Below are 15,101 nucleotides of genomic sequence, written 5' to 3' on the forward strand. Positions count from 1 at the left end.
AAATTAGTCCTACTCTCCTGTTCTTTCCCCATAGCTCTACAAATTGTTCCTTTTCAAGTATGTATCTACATAGGATATACAGCACAGAAACAGGCCATTCAGCCCAACCAGTCCATGCCGATGTTTATGCTCCACTCGAGCCTCCTCCCATCTTTCCTCATCTAACTCCATCAGCCTAACCCTTTATTCCCTTCTCCCTCATGTTTATCTAGCCTCCCCTTAAATGCATCGATACTATTCACTTCACTCACTCCCTGTGGTAGCGAGTTCCACATTCTCACCACTCTGGGTAAAGGCGTTTCTTCTGAATTCCCTATTTAATTTCTTGGTGACTATCTTATATTGGTGGCCTCTAGTTTTGCTCTTCCCCACAAGTGGAAACTCTGTGTCTACTCTAGCAAAACCTTTCACAGTGTTATAGTCCTCTATTAGGTCACACCTCAGCCTTCTCTTTTCAAGAGAAAAAGAGACCCAGCCTGTTCCCTTTTGTAAGTTACTATTGAATCTGCTTCCACCACCCTTTCAGACAGTGTCCCCTACAACCCATTGCTGAGATCAGCTAGTGCAGTGCAGACCAGGTTGATAGGAAAAAGCTTATATTTATACCCTGTTTTCTTATGTTCAAGCAGCATGAAAAGACCCATGCTTAGGTTCACCTGCTCTATCGGTGACTGTACTCTGCTTGTAAATTGTTTTTTATGCTTAAGTTAAAGAATAAAATGATTATAACCAGAAGACTGAATTCATTACTACTCAAGTGAAAAACAGAATACTGTTTAAGACAACATACAGAGAAAGCAACAATACATGTTTCAATTGGATTGATATTTATTTTGTTCCAGTTATAAGGCAGTAATCCACTGGAGGGGTTCCAATGAAATCAAACCACAGGAGCAGCTTATATCTAAGCAATGGTTGCTGTACTAGACCACTGTGCGTCAGCTACTCCCTCTGATTTTCACTCCCTCTGATTTTCCATCCCTCACTGTGGGGAGGTCTCTGACTTACACTTACAACCTCCTACAACAGCAAGCCTAACATCAGGTATTCAGCCTGTTGGAGTTCCTGTAAGTCAGGTTTGTAAGATCATCTTTTCCAGTCTCTGATGAACTATGGCAGCATCAGCATTTGCCTTACAAACTTTTAAAAAAAAACATTCACAATGAATGTGCTCTTCCCAGAGCCAAACAGCTGTTCAAGTCTGCTATCTGATCACTAGTCATGCTCAAGCAACAGGGAGTATTGCCAGTGGTCTGCATTCCGATAATCATCTGGGAGTAGCAGCCCTCATATTTTGTGATACTTCAACTGAAGCTTGGAGTATCCTCAGTTCTTCGCTTTGCAGTGTTGCCACCAACTCCAGCTGTTCCAAAACCTCAGCTCGATCGTGCATTAGTTTGGAAAGCTGAAAAAAGATGATGGCAATAAAAAAGAAAATCTCATTGAAGCAAAACAGTAAAACTGCTCATAAATCCAGACAATCCAATCCGGTATTCTCATCAACCCCACAATCTGATCAGACAATTCCGTCGACACAATCCCACCCGGCAGTCCTAGTAATCTAAGCCATAGATGTGACGAACAGAGAAGTGAAGTTCACCATCAGCTTAGCCAACAGTAGCATATTCACCATTGTTGATTCAATTATATGTACTTGCTGAAGAGGAAAAGTATAGTTAGAGTAACTTGAGCTCTGTTCACTAAGCATAACCATCCACACATTTGCTTTGTTTTTTTCCCTCACTTGCATTTCCCATGCACTCTAAACCATTCTCAAGCTAAGAGCAAGAGCAAGCACCAGTCTCCAGGTTTCTGCCAATGTTACTCTTCCGTTGGCTGCTGGAACAAGTACAGGCACAGCACAGCTTCATTCAAGCTCAAATTTCCCTCCCTTGGCCAACACCTTCCTCTTCTCTCGCCTCCACCCATCCCCAAAACAGGTTGCCTGAGATCAGGAGAACGCACATCCTGCTACTCTATGCCAAGGCTCATTCGCCCACCAACATGCTGCATAATCTTTCCTGCTCAACCTATGAAAAGGTAAATTTAAACTGCAGCTGACTGAGCTTTGTTTGGTGCAGTCATGGTGATCGGGTGTTCTCACTGGTATCCTCTTAAAATGAGTTGCCCAGTGTAATAAAAAAAACAACTAATATGTTAATTTGCAGACATTACTTGTAAAGTTGTTCAGGATTTTGTGAGCTTAATTTGGAACCCAATCAGGCAAAGAAAGCATTTAACTTTTGCCAACGTTGGGAGGGGAGCAGAGAGAAGAAGAGTCAGCGCTCTGTGTGATACTAATACGCCTCTGGTCACATTCCTGCTGTTGCTTCCTGGATTCAGTGCAGAAACAGCAGGCACAATACAGTTCATATGTAAAGAGATCATTTTTCTTCAGTCACTTTGGCCCTGACCAATATTTGTGGCCATCTTTCTGGCAGTCTGACAATTCCCTGCATTTTTCCCCCTCTTCTGTAATTCTGGCAGTCTCTGCTCTCCTTGTATTATCTCTATTTCTGGTAGACTACGATATTGTTACATTTGTCTTTGGGATTCTGTCAATGTAATCATAGTCGGCTCCCGGGAAGGCACAAAGCATTCATCCTGTTCTCAATCCTTAGTGGGAGGAGCACTTAAGGAGCTCTGCATCACTCGCACACAAAACAAGGACTGGATTTCAGCAATGTGGATTCTGGTTTTAATATCAATTGGGGAACATTACTGCTAATCCATTATATTTAGATTGGAAACTGCTTAGACATACAGTAGTCAACATTAAAAAAAATATTGAACAAGGCTTCAATCAAGCAGAATTCAATACCAACTTGCTGTATTTAATATAGAGACTCCAGACAATCTAGACAACTGAATCGTCTCACAGCTTCTGTGAGTTTCCAAAACATGAGAAACTGAGAAAATTAAGGCAGCTGGATTCTGTTGAAAAACCCATGGGCCTAGAAATTCAGTGGGCTGCGCCACCAGTTTGCGCCCAAAGAGGGCACTCAGTGGCTTTAGCGCCACTGGCCACACCTCCCGCGATATTTAGCGGGGCGCTAATGGTGGCGTTAGCCTGTAGCGCTGCGCCGCCACCGATGACGTCATCGGTGTGCGCAGCGCCCCACTCCCGCCCCGATGACCATATTTGGTCGCGCCCGCCTCTTTAACGTCGGTCGTAAATCGCGACCGGTTCACAGGGCCTACCTGTGGCGCTAGTTAAGGTGGAGGTGCGGGGCGGCCGCCTGCCAGCACCTCCGTCCCCGGCCTTCTAAACCCCCCCCCCCCCCCCACGCGGCATTGCCGGCTGTTTCCCGAGAGCCCGGCACTTCTCCTTGGTGCCGGGCTCATTTGACGGCACTCGCGAGCGGGGATCGCGCTGTTGCAGGGATCGCGCTGTTGCAGGCACCTCCCCCTTAACAGTGGGAGGAAGGCCTGCAGTACCGCAGCGTGCCATGCCGCAGCATGTGGCGCTGCGGCCCTTAGCGCGCCGATATTCAGGGTGAGCGCCCCAAGCGGGGCGCGGGGAGCCTCGAGTAGCGGCCCGCTTCCGTTTGGGGCGCAGAAACTGAATATCGGGATGGCGCAAGTGGCTCCGCTCGCAGCGGTAATTCCGGCGCCCAGGCGAGCTTGGCGCCCCAAACGGCGCCCAACTGAATTTTTAGCCCATGGTCTCTGTATTAAATATAGCAAAATGGTATCTCTGAAAGCAACTCTTTATTTAAGCTTCTTGCCTTTTTTACAGTTGCAGATATGGGGGAGGGGTGCACCTCACACATTTCTGCTTATTGTACAGCCTGGTGTATAAATTTTTTTAATTCGTTCATGGGATGAGGACGTCGCTGGCAAGGTCAGCATTTATTGCCCTTGAGAAGGTGGTGGTGAACCGCCGCAGTCCGTGTGGTGAAGGTACTCCCACAGTGCTGTTAGGGAGGGCGTTCCAGGAATTTGACCAAGCGACTATGAAGGAATGGCGATATACTTCCAAGTCAGGATGGTGTGCGACTTGGAGGGGAACTTGGAGATGGTGGCGTTTCCATGCGCCTGCTGCCCTTGTCCTTCTAGGTGGTAGAGGTCGTGGGTTTCAGAGGTGCTGCCGAAGAAGCTTTCGCGAGTTGCTGTAATGCAGTTTGTAGATGGTACACACTGCAGCCACAGTACGCCAGTGGTAGAGGGAGTGAATGTTTAAGGTGATGGATGAGGTGCCAATCAAGCGGGCTGCTTTGTCTTGGATGCTGTCGAGCTTCTTGACTGTTGTTGGAGCTGCACTCATCCAGGCAGGTGGAGCGTATTCCATCACACTCCTGACTTGTGCCATGTAGATGGTGGAAAGGCTTTGGGGAGTCAGGAGGTGAGACACCCGCTGCAGAATACCCAGCCTCTGACCTGCTCTTGTTACCACAGTATTTATGTGGCTGGTCCAGTTAAGTTTCTGGTCAATCGTGAGCCCCCCCAAGTAGATTGATGGTGGGGGATTCGGCGATGGTAATGCCGTTGAATGTCAAGGGGCGGTGGTTAGATGCTCGCTTGTTGGAGATAGTCATTGCCTGGCACTTCTGTGGCACGAATGTTAACTGCCACTTATCAACCCAAGCCTGAACGTCATCCAGGTCTTGTTGCATGCGGGCATGGACTGCTTCATTATCTGAGTTGCGAATGGAACTGAACACTGTTCAGCGAACATCCCCACTTCTGACCTTATGTTGGAGGGAAGGTCATTGATGAAGCAACTGAAGATAGTTGGGCCTAGGACACTGCCCTGAGAAACTCCTGCAGCCATGTCCTGCGGCTGTGATGATTGACCTCCAACCACCACAACCATCTTCCTTTGTGCTAGGTATGACTCCAGCCAGTGGAGAGTTTTCCCCCCCATTCCCATTGACTTCAGTTTTACTAGGGCTCCTTCATGCCACACTCGGTCAAATGCTGCCTTGATGTCAAGGGCAGTCACTCTCACCTCACCTCTGGAATTCAGCTCCTTTGTCCATGTTTGGACCAAGCATGTAATAAGGTCGGGAGCCGAGTGGTCCTGGCGGAACCCAAACTGGCATCAGTGAGCAGGTTATTGGTGAGTAAGTGCTGCTTGATAACACTGTCGACGACGCCTTCCATCACTTTGCTGATGATTGAGAGTAGACTGATGGGGCTGTAATTGGCCAGATTGGATTTGTCCTGCTTTTTGTGGACAGGACATGCCTGGGCAGTTTTCCACATTGTCGGATAGATGCCAGTGCTGTAGCTGTACTGGAACAGCTTGGCTAGAGGCGCGGCTAGTTCTGGAGCACAAGTCTTCAACACAACACAACAGCCGGGATGTTGTCGGGGCCCACAGTCTTTACTGTATCCAGTGCGCTCAGCCATTTCTTGATGTCACATAGAGTGAATCAAATTGGCTGAAGACTGGCTTCTGTGGTGGTGGTGACCTCAGGAGGATCATCCACTTGGCACTTCTGGCTGAAGATGGTTGCAAGCACTTCAGCCTTGTCTTTTGCACTCAGGTGCTGGGCTCCACCATCATTGAGGATGGGGATATTCATGGAGCCTTCTCCTCCCGTTAGTTGTTTAATGGTCCACCACCATTCACGACTGGATGTGGCAGGACTGCAGAGCTTTGATTCGTTGATTGTGGGATTGCTTAGCTCTGTCTATAGCATGCTGCTTCTGTTTTTTAGCATGAATGTAGTCCTGTGTTGTAGCTTCCCCAGGTTGGCACCGCATTTTTAGGTACGCCTGGTGCTGCTCCTGGCATGCTCTTCTACACTCCTTATTGAACCAGGGTTGGTCCCCTGGCTTGATGGTAATGGTAGAGTGAGGGATATGCTGGGCCATGAGGTTACAGGTTGTGGTGGAATACAATTCTGCTGCTGCTGATGGCCCACAGCGCCTCATGGATGCCCAGTTTTGAGCTGCTAGATCTGTTCTGAATCTATCCCATTTAGCATGGTGGTAGTGCCACACAACACGATGGAGGGCGTCCTCAGTGTGAAGACGGGATTTCGTCTCCACAATGACTGTGCGGTGGTCACTGCTACCAATGCTGTCATGAACAGATGCATCTGCGACAGGTAGATTGGTGAGGACGAGGTGGTTTTAACCTGGAATTGTAATTTAAGCACTGGATAAAACCGTAAATGTGGCCAAAAGGTAAAAAAAAGTCACAAGTGTGTTTTCTTCCCCAATTGGCCCATTGGGGTAAAATTGTCCGGTGTAATACTGAACCCAGGTTTGATTGCTGGTCTGTGCAGAGAGTCAGTGAGAGCATCAGAGTAGTCAGAATGCCTTGAGTTTTAGAGGGAAGAGAATGGGATGGGAAGGGAATTCAGCCTAGGTTCTTGCTCTTGATCATTATACAATGACCTGTGCTGAAAAATTTCAAGATCACTGCACGTGTCTAGGCACTGAGAGGGAACAGGATCAAGCTCAGTTGTGATGCTCCATTTCTGAAGAATGGTTTCTTGGGCAAGGCACTCTAGGGCTGCTGGCATCTGCGGAACTAAACACCAGTAAGTGTCAACACATTCAGGAAAGCAGGGGAGAAAAATAGAAACAAAATCTGCCAGGTGTGGCATTCACACTGGGATAACGGATACACTGGGCATCACAGTACATGGAGGAATACCTCTGCTCGTTTCAAATCCATTTCTACATTCAAGAAAAAAGTTATCTTCATTGCAATGCACTGAACTAATCTCTGGAACACGAATTATCATAGGAATAATTAATTATGAAATTGTTGCCATATTAAAGCATCTAGATGTCTGCAGAACCAGGTCATTTTAATCTATACTAGTAATCATAGAATCTTACAGCACAGAAGGAGGCCATTTGGCCAATTATGCCTGTGCCGGCTCTTTGAAAGAGCTGTCCAATTAGCCCCTCTCTTTCCTCAAGGCCCTGCAAATTTTTCCTTTTCAAGTATAGAACCAATTCCCTTTTGAAAGTTACCATTGAATTTGCTTCCACCACCCTTTCAGGCAGCGCGTTCCAGATCATAACAACTTGCTGCATAAAAAAAATTCTCCTCATCTCCCCTCTGGTTCTTTTACCAATTATCATAAATCTGTGTCCTGGTTACTGACCCACCCACCAGTGGAAACAGTTTCTACTTATTGACTCTATGAAAACCCCTCATTATTTTGAACATCTCTATTAAATCTTCCCTTAACCTTCTCAAGTATCTCCACATAACTGAAGTCCCTCATCCCTGGAATCATTCTGGTAAATCATTCTCTGCACCCTTTCCAAGGCCTTGACATCTTTCCTAATATGTGGTGCCCAGAATTGGACATAATACTCCAGCTGAAGCCTAACCAAATAAAGGTTTAGCACAGCTTCCTTGCTTTTGTACTCCACGCCTCTATTTATAAAACTAAGGATCCCACATACATTTTTTAATATCAATATATCAAAGTAAAACACCACAAGATACAACAACACTCACTTGTTGCATCACCTTCTGGTTTTCATTCATGAGATGGAAACAGAGTCCTTCTGCAAGCTCTAAACTGCTCCGCTCATTATCAGCAGAGACAGACAGGCCAAGCAAGACGTTCTTCTTCAGTAAACTGCAGGACACAAAGAATCATTCATTCAATTTACACCGTCCTCTCAAAGTTTCAGTAGAAAATGTCTTTCTTACACCATACCTTCAACATGAAGTACTGTAGTTTGAATTTGCTCCATTACACACCAGACTCTCAATGGAAGATTTTTTCACATTTGTTCTTGGAACATAAGCAATGCTAATTTCCCACCCCTAGCTACCTTGAAGTGGTGATGGTTGCGAGCCTTCTCCTTGAACCACTGCAGTCTTTGTGGTGATGGTGTTCCCAGAATGGATTTAGGTGGGAAATTCCAGGATATTTGCCCGGTGACGATGAAGGAATGAAACATAGGAACAAGAGTGGGCCATTCAGCCACTCAAGCCTATTCCGCCATTCAATTAGATCATGGCTGATCTGTACCTCAACTCCATTTACCCACCTTAGCTCCATATCCCTTGCTACCCTTAATAAAAATCAAACAATCTCAGTCGTGAAAATTTCAATTGACCCAGCCTCCACAGCCTTTTGGGGGCAGAGAGTTCCAGATTTCTACTACCCTTTATGTAAAAAAGTGCTTCCTGATTTCACTCCTAAATGCCTAGCCCTAATTTTTAAATTATGTCCTCTTGTTCTTGATTTCCCCCACCAGAGGAAATAGTAACTCTATCGAATCCCTTTATCATTTTAAATAACTTGATCAGATCACCCCTCAACCTTCTAAACTCAAGGGAATACAAGCCATGTTTATACAGCCTGCTCTCATAATTTAACCTTTTAAGCCCCGTTATCGTTCTGGTGAATATGCGCTGTACCCTTTCAAGGCCCAAAACTCAACGCAGTACTGCAGATGGGGTCTGGCCAAGGCCCTGTACAACTGAAGCATCACTTCCTCACTTCTGAATTCCAATTCCCTTGAGATAAAGGCCAACATTCCACTAGCCTTTTTGCATACTTTTTGTACTTGTGCGCTAGTTTTTAGTGGTGTGTGTGCATGGACACTTACTTATAATAAATCGACTGAGTTCCTCCCATTGACCTATTTTTAGGTTCCCTCATACCGCTAGTATGTTCCCTCTTCCTCCACTGTGATAAACTACTTATTTAACAGGTCCACTGTGATAAACTACTTATTTAACAGGTATGTCATTTTCTTATTATCCATTATAGTTCTGCCTGCATCCGTCTTTAATGGGCCCACATTCCCCTTTACCATCCTCGTTCTCTTAATGTATTTATAAAAGATATTGCTTTTAGCTTTGATATCCCTTGCAAGTTTATTTTTCATATTTCTTTTTGCAGATCTTATTGCCTTCTCTGTATCCCTTTGTTGCTTTCTATAGCTCCCCCAGTCTGCTGGATTTCTACTTTTCCTTGCATTTGTATAAGCCTTTTCTTTTATCTTGATATACTGTCTCTTACCTCGTTTGTTGACCATGATTACTTAACTACGCAAGTGGAGTTTTGCCTTTTAGGGGGAGGTACTGATGTTGTATCACACCAAATATTTCTTTGAATACTTCCCACCTTTTGTCTGTAGGTTTACCCATTAACAGTTCAACCCAGTTTACTGCGGACAATTCATTTCTCATCCCTTCGAAGTTTGCCTTACTTAAAACTCAAAACCTTGGTTTATGACTCTTCCTTCTCCCTCTTAACCCTAATATCAAATTCAATCATATTATCGTCACTATTTGCAAGACCGTCAGATTGTTAACACATTCTGGTTCATCGCTCATCACTAAATCTAGTATGGCCGGTTTCTTTGTCAGTTCTAAAACATGTTGATCTAGAAAGCTGTCCTGAATACATTCTAGAAATGTATTGCCTTACCTTAACTGTTCTGCTTCTCCCAGTCTAAGTGAAAATTAAAGTCTCCCATTATAACCACTTTGTCTCTGCTATATGTTCTCCTGATCTCCATATTTATACACCCCCCCACGACATATCAGGAGGTTTGTAGACAACTCCTACCAGAGTCTTGCATCGTTTGCTGTTCCTTACTGTTTCCACTGCCCGACCACCCTTTTTTCTACTGCAGTAATTGTGTCTTTTCTCAATATTGCTACTTCCCCTCCTTTCCTAATTCCCCTGTCCTTCCTAAAGATCCTATAGCTTGCAATATTTAGCTCCCAAACATGCTCAGGTTGCAGCCAGGACTCTGTAATGTCTACAACGTCATATCCTTTAAGCTGAATTTGTGCTTTTAACTCACTTGTTTTATTTCTTATTCTACATGCATTTATGAAAATAATTCTCATCTGAATAAATGTCCCCACCTTGCCAATAATGTCAAGCTGGTGTTTGTCTCACGCTTATTGACAGTTTGGATATTCCCCTCATACACTCCTAACTAGTTTCAATCTTTCCCCACCGCCCAATTTACCTTTTCTGCAAGGATACGGGTGCTTCTCCAGTTTAGGTGAAGGCCATCCCATTTGTACAGCCTTCCCTGGCCCCAAAAGTGGTCCCAGTATCCCAGGAATCTGAAAAGCTCCCTTCTGCACCATTCTTCCAGCCACGAGTTGATAATCCTAATCTTTCTCTCCCTGCCTGGCCCAGTGCGTGGCACTGGGAGTAATGCAGGGACTACTAGTGTGGAGGTTCTGCTCCTTAAGCTAGAATTTAGTTCCTTTAATTTCATTTGCAGAACCTCAAACCTACTCCTATCTATGTCATTGGTTCCCACATGAACCATGACCTCTGAAAGCTCGCCCTCCCATTCCAGAACCTTTAGTATTTGCTCCATGGTGTCCCGAACCATGGCGCCTGGAAACAACCTACCATTCAGGCCTCTGGCTCACGTCTACAAAAGAAACTATCTAGCCCTCTGTCTATAGAATCCCCCATGTGAATTTTCACCTGTAGTTCGTCACAACATGAGTTCCAGATTTAAGTCAAAGTGCCACAAGGAGCAGACACCATTCGGCAACTCTCACAAAGTTTTTAGCGGCCAACATGGACCATGGTCTCACAAGCGTTCTCCTGTCCATTCTTTAGGCCAGGGCAAAAGGTGGGCAAGTTAGCAAAGGATAGCAAATAACTACAAAATGGAGGCTAGTTTTTTTTTTAAATTAAGATTTTAAACACCTACTATTCCTCTGCTCTGAGACAAAACACCTTAAGAACTGTCAGAAGCCTCCAAGACGGTCCATCTAATCCAAACGTCAGGTTTCTAGAAACATACAAGAATGAAATGGTTACTGAAGTGAATAGCAAAAATAAAGATTTCCTGTGAAAAACAGAAACTCTTGTTAAAATAATATAAATATGTTTGGCTCAGCTACTCTCCTGTTGATAAACTACTCGCGCAGGCCTCAAATTAGAGTAACTGCTGTTTGGATGTCCAATTTTGCTTCTCATCTTCCAATCCTGAAATGTAAGATTGTAGAAACTATTGCGGGGTTGGGGGGTTGAGGGGGGGGGCACCGGTTGGGGCACCAATGAGCAGAATCACAGAGTGACGAGATGCAGTTTATTTTGTTCGAACCAATTTCCTCTTCCATCCTCTTCCCAGCCAAAGGCATTGACTCCTCGCTGGACTGCGGTATCATGAGTCGCGACCATTGTCCAGTATCTCACCCAGGTGACCAATAATCATATGTGAATCTTGATCGAGTGTCAGCAGATTATTCAACTGTGGGGGGGGGGGGGGGGAGTCGCTTCTGAGCCCAATTCTGTCGTTATGCAACATCCACTCATGCACATTTCTGATAGAAGTTGATGGATAGCTTCCACATGTAGGAAACCTTGACCGATTATCCCCGTCCAAGTCCTGGGGTTGAGGCCAATATTTGTCTTTATTCGTTCCTGGGCTGTGGGCATCGCTGACAAGGCCAGCATTTATTGCCCATCCTTAATTGCCCTTGAGAAGGTGATGGTGAGCCGCCGCCTTGAACCACTGCAGTCCGTGTGGTGAAGGTACTCCCACAGTGCTGTTAGGGAGGGAGTTCCAGGATTTTGATCCAGCGACGATGAAGGAACAGTGATATATTTCCAAGTCAGGATGGTGTGTGACTTGGAGGGGAGCTTACGGGTGGTGGTGTTCCCATGCGTCTGCTGCCCCTGTCCTCCTAGGAGGTCGTGGGTTTGGGAGGTGCTGCCGAAGGGAGGTGCAGTGTTGTCATGCTGCCGCCACCAATATGATTTGGTAACTCAGTGCAGAGAGGGATCAAACTTTGAGCCTTCCTGCTTTGTTATTCATTTGATAAGCCTACTGAGCTACTGAAGGAAGTGGGGTGCAGGTTCAATCACCAATACCAATGATTATCCAATCTAGGCAAAAGGCTGTCGGGAAACACCAAGCAGTGACCTGTCACTTCCGACATAGGTGGAGGGGTTGGGAGGGGGTGCAGGGAATCAGAAAGAAACTTGACCATGGCTTCACCGTGCACATATTCTAGTGGTTAGCTGTACAGTGGTCACAGAACAGAAAGGGATACTCTCAGCTACAGGAAGTGCATGGTAAGATACAGGCAAATATTTAGAGGGTAGCAATATTCCAGCTGCCCCTGCCTGAACTCTTTTGACCGCTCCAAAGGAAAAAAACCTTTTAACAATTTTATTTTATGGACACAACATCAACCCCCTTTTTACACCTGCTTCCATTGACTTGCCGTATACAATTTACTGATTACTGAACACATCAATGCTGGCTCAGGAGGGGAGGGGGTTGGCCTCATGCCACTACCCAAGTTCTCTCCCTCGAATTTTCTTCCCTCTCTCCTTAAGGCAATGGCTTCTACCAGGTATGATTCCACAGCACCCTGCGCTTCACCCGAATGGCCATTCTTCTCGGTTAGCTTAGACAAAACAAGGGGGTGAAAGAAAATCAGGCACGGTGTGAAAATGGGCTACCGATTCACTATGGACACGTTTCGTGCTACTGGAAAAGACCAATTTCACACCTCGCGTTGGCAGATTTCCTCAACTGTGGAGTCCAGAACTGAGGTGGATCCCGTTGTCAATCAACATCTACGTACTTCCAGCAGGGGTTAGTGGACAGCCATCAGAGTGGGGAACTAACTCTAGCCTGGGGGTTCCGAGGACTACTGTAGCCTCCCCACCCACCCACCCTCCCTGGTTTGTAGGACTCATTATCACATCATGTGGTTCATTTACCTACTGAGGTATTAGGGGAGCCCCCTGCCAATAACTGAACAGTTCATTCATTCACGCTGTGTCATTGACATACATATTCATGGGCACTCAGTTTTTCCAAAGGTCTAACAATGAAGTGCAACGGGGCACAAATTCCTCAGAGGTATACCCTGACAACAGGTTAAAATGATCCTGGATTCAACCCAATACCATAAACTCAACGCTAAACTGCTGGCTATAACAACAGCATCAGAAACTAGTTTGACTGCACTGAGTACTGTACAGCATCTCGAATTTGTGTTAAAGCCATCTAGTGACACTTGATGGGTACTGCAACAAGTGATTGATAATCAGATTACTGCAGGGACAAAATATGGTAGCATTTCGCTTTATGTTCGAGGTAGAAGCACTATCCCCAGTGAAAATCTACACAATGCACAAAATCCCAGCCTCCCACCCTTGCCAATCAGCATTCTGATCAGTGTGTGTGTAAACCGCACGCTTGCACAGTTGATGATTCTGTTCTGTTCTGCTCTGCACAGGGATCTTTGAAGTCAGCAAATGCAAGGCAAAAGGTGGGTCCCCAAAATTCCACTGGGCACATTTCCTGTCAGAATTCCCATGATGGGGACAAAATGGCCATCCGGATCTCCTGTCATGGAAGAGGCACGAGCATCATAGAATGGTTACAGCACAGAAGGAGGCCATTCGGCCTGTCGAGCCTGGGCCGGCTCTCTGCAAGAGCAGTCCAGTTACTCCCACTTCCCCGCCCTTTCCCCCTGTAGCCCTGCACATGTTTAAGTACACTAACTTGTTTTCCTTTTAAAGAAAGTGTCACATCTATGAACTCTGTTGTGCACTTAAAAGTGCTATGATGTTTTTTTCAGTTGGAGAAAATGATGGAACGCACTACAGAGGCACTCCCTGTCTGACTCATGGCCACACCTGCACACTGTGAAGGCACCACCGCCCAAACAGCCACTGGGAAGCTGAAAGTCCCATCCCCTTCAGCCCTGAGGCAACCGCTCCGTAAACTCCAGCACTGACCCCAAAATCCTGTGCTTTACTGAAAACCCCGTGCTTTACTGAAAACCCCACCCTCCTGAGCCAAGGGGGGCAACGACTTTACTTTCATTATTGTTCAGTTGATTAGCAGATACAAAACCCCTGCTCACACGGTGATATTGGAAGCAGGGGGAAGGGTAGGGTTCCGAGTGACCATGAATAATATATTATAAAATACATAAATAAATGCTAAACTGAATTTAAGATTAATCATCAGCAGGTCAGGCAGCATCGGTGGAGAGAGAAACAGAGTTAACGTTTCAGGTCGATGACCTTTCGTCAGAACTGACAGGTCACCCACCTGAAACGTTAACTCTGTTTCTCTCTCCACAGATGCTGCCTGACCTGCTGAGTGTTTCCAGCATCCGCAGTATTTTGCTCTTGTATTAAGATTAATCATTATGTTTTACGTTTCAGTGAAATAGTTTTGTACGTGGATAAAATTTTTAAAAAGGATTTGCCCACAACTTTTACTTCCCTTTCCTTCACTCCTTTCCTGAGCGTGTTGACATCTTTCTGCAAGCTTCAAAGGTGGCATTTGCCCTCAGGTGCCACACCTTGTAGTGAGCATTACTCACATGAGAGCCTCAGCAGTACGTCGTGTCAAGCTGCTTGACCATGGTGCAGCCCCGATCAGATATCTGCACCTGTGTACTCCCAGCAAGAGATCGGGGGCAGGGACTCCCAGCAAGAGATCGGGGGCAGGGACTCCCAGCAAGAGATCGGGGGCAGGGACTCCCAGCAAGAGATCGGGGGCAGGGACTCCGGCTGATTTCCCCCCTCAGACCATTGATGCCCATTGTAATGTACCCACCACTACCCTGAGGCCAGTGAACTCAGCACAGACCAGGAGATTGAACCTGAGTCTGTATGGCACAGCTACTTACCTCCTGATCCCACAATATAACTTTTAAATGAGCTAAACTGCAAAACAGACAATCCGATCATTTATTTTACTGCTGTTCGTGGGAGCTTGCTGTGCACAATTTTGGCTGTCGCATTTGACTACGCTTCGAAAGTACTTCATTGGGTGTGAAGCGCTTTGGGATGTCCGGAAGTCATGAAAGGCGCTATATAAATGCAAGTTCTTCATAACATACTGCACTAAAATTGTTGATGGAGGAGTTGCCTTTTCCTATTCAAATTATTTTAATCGACCACTCAGACACAGCATTACTTACTCCAGGAGGCCCTTGTCCTGCAGAAATAACAGCTTTCTGTTCACCAGTTTGTCCTTTTGAGAAAGGTGGTTACAAAGAACATCTGAAAGCAAACACCAGAAATGTGACTTCAGTTATTAAAAAAAAATATTCTAGCTTTTTCCATTTACACAAGTAATGTCTACAAATGTGACCTTGGAATAAACTGAACTGCAGCAAGGCCCACATTCCCCCCCCCCCC

General features: G+C 45.7%; 1 protein-coding gene across 1 annotated transcript in view; it reads right to left on the bottom strand.

Annotated features, from left to right (window-relative positions):
• Positions 1-758: 758 nt before the first annotated feature.
• Positions 759-15,101, bottom strand: part of setd4 (SET domain containing 4) — a 34,570-nt gene continuing 20,227 nt past the window's right edge. The window contains exons 8-11 of the mRNA XM_086007126.1: positions 14,882-14,963; positions 10,630-10,710; positions 7,436-7,559; positions 759-1,405 (exon numbers count right to left, since the gene is read on the bottom strand). Of these exons, the coding sequence (XP_085863252.1) occupies positions 1,268-1,405; positions 7,436-7,559; positions 10,630-10,710; positions 14,882-14,963 (425 nt within the window). The 3' untranslated portion in view covers positions 759-1,267. The remainder of the gene's footprint in view (positions 1,406-7,435; positions 7,560-10,629; positions 10,711-14,881; positions 14,964-15,101) is intronic.

This window comes from Somniosus microcephalus, chromosome 14 (genome assembly GCF_052327205.1).
Source record: "Somniosus microcephalus isolate GS21.2 chromosome 14, FLI_Smic_1.0, whole genome shotgun sequence".
In the NCBI taxonomy this organism is placed as follows: domain Eukaryota; kingdom Metazoa; phylum Chordata; class Chondrichthyes; order Squaliformes; family Somniosidae; genus Somniosus; species Somniosus microcephalus.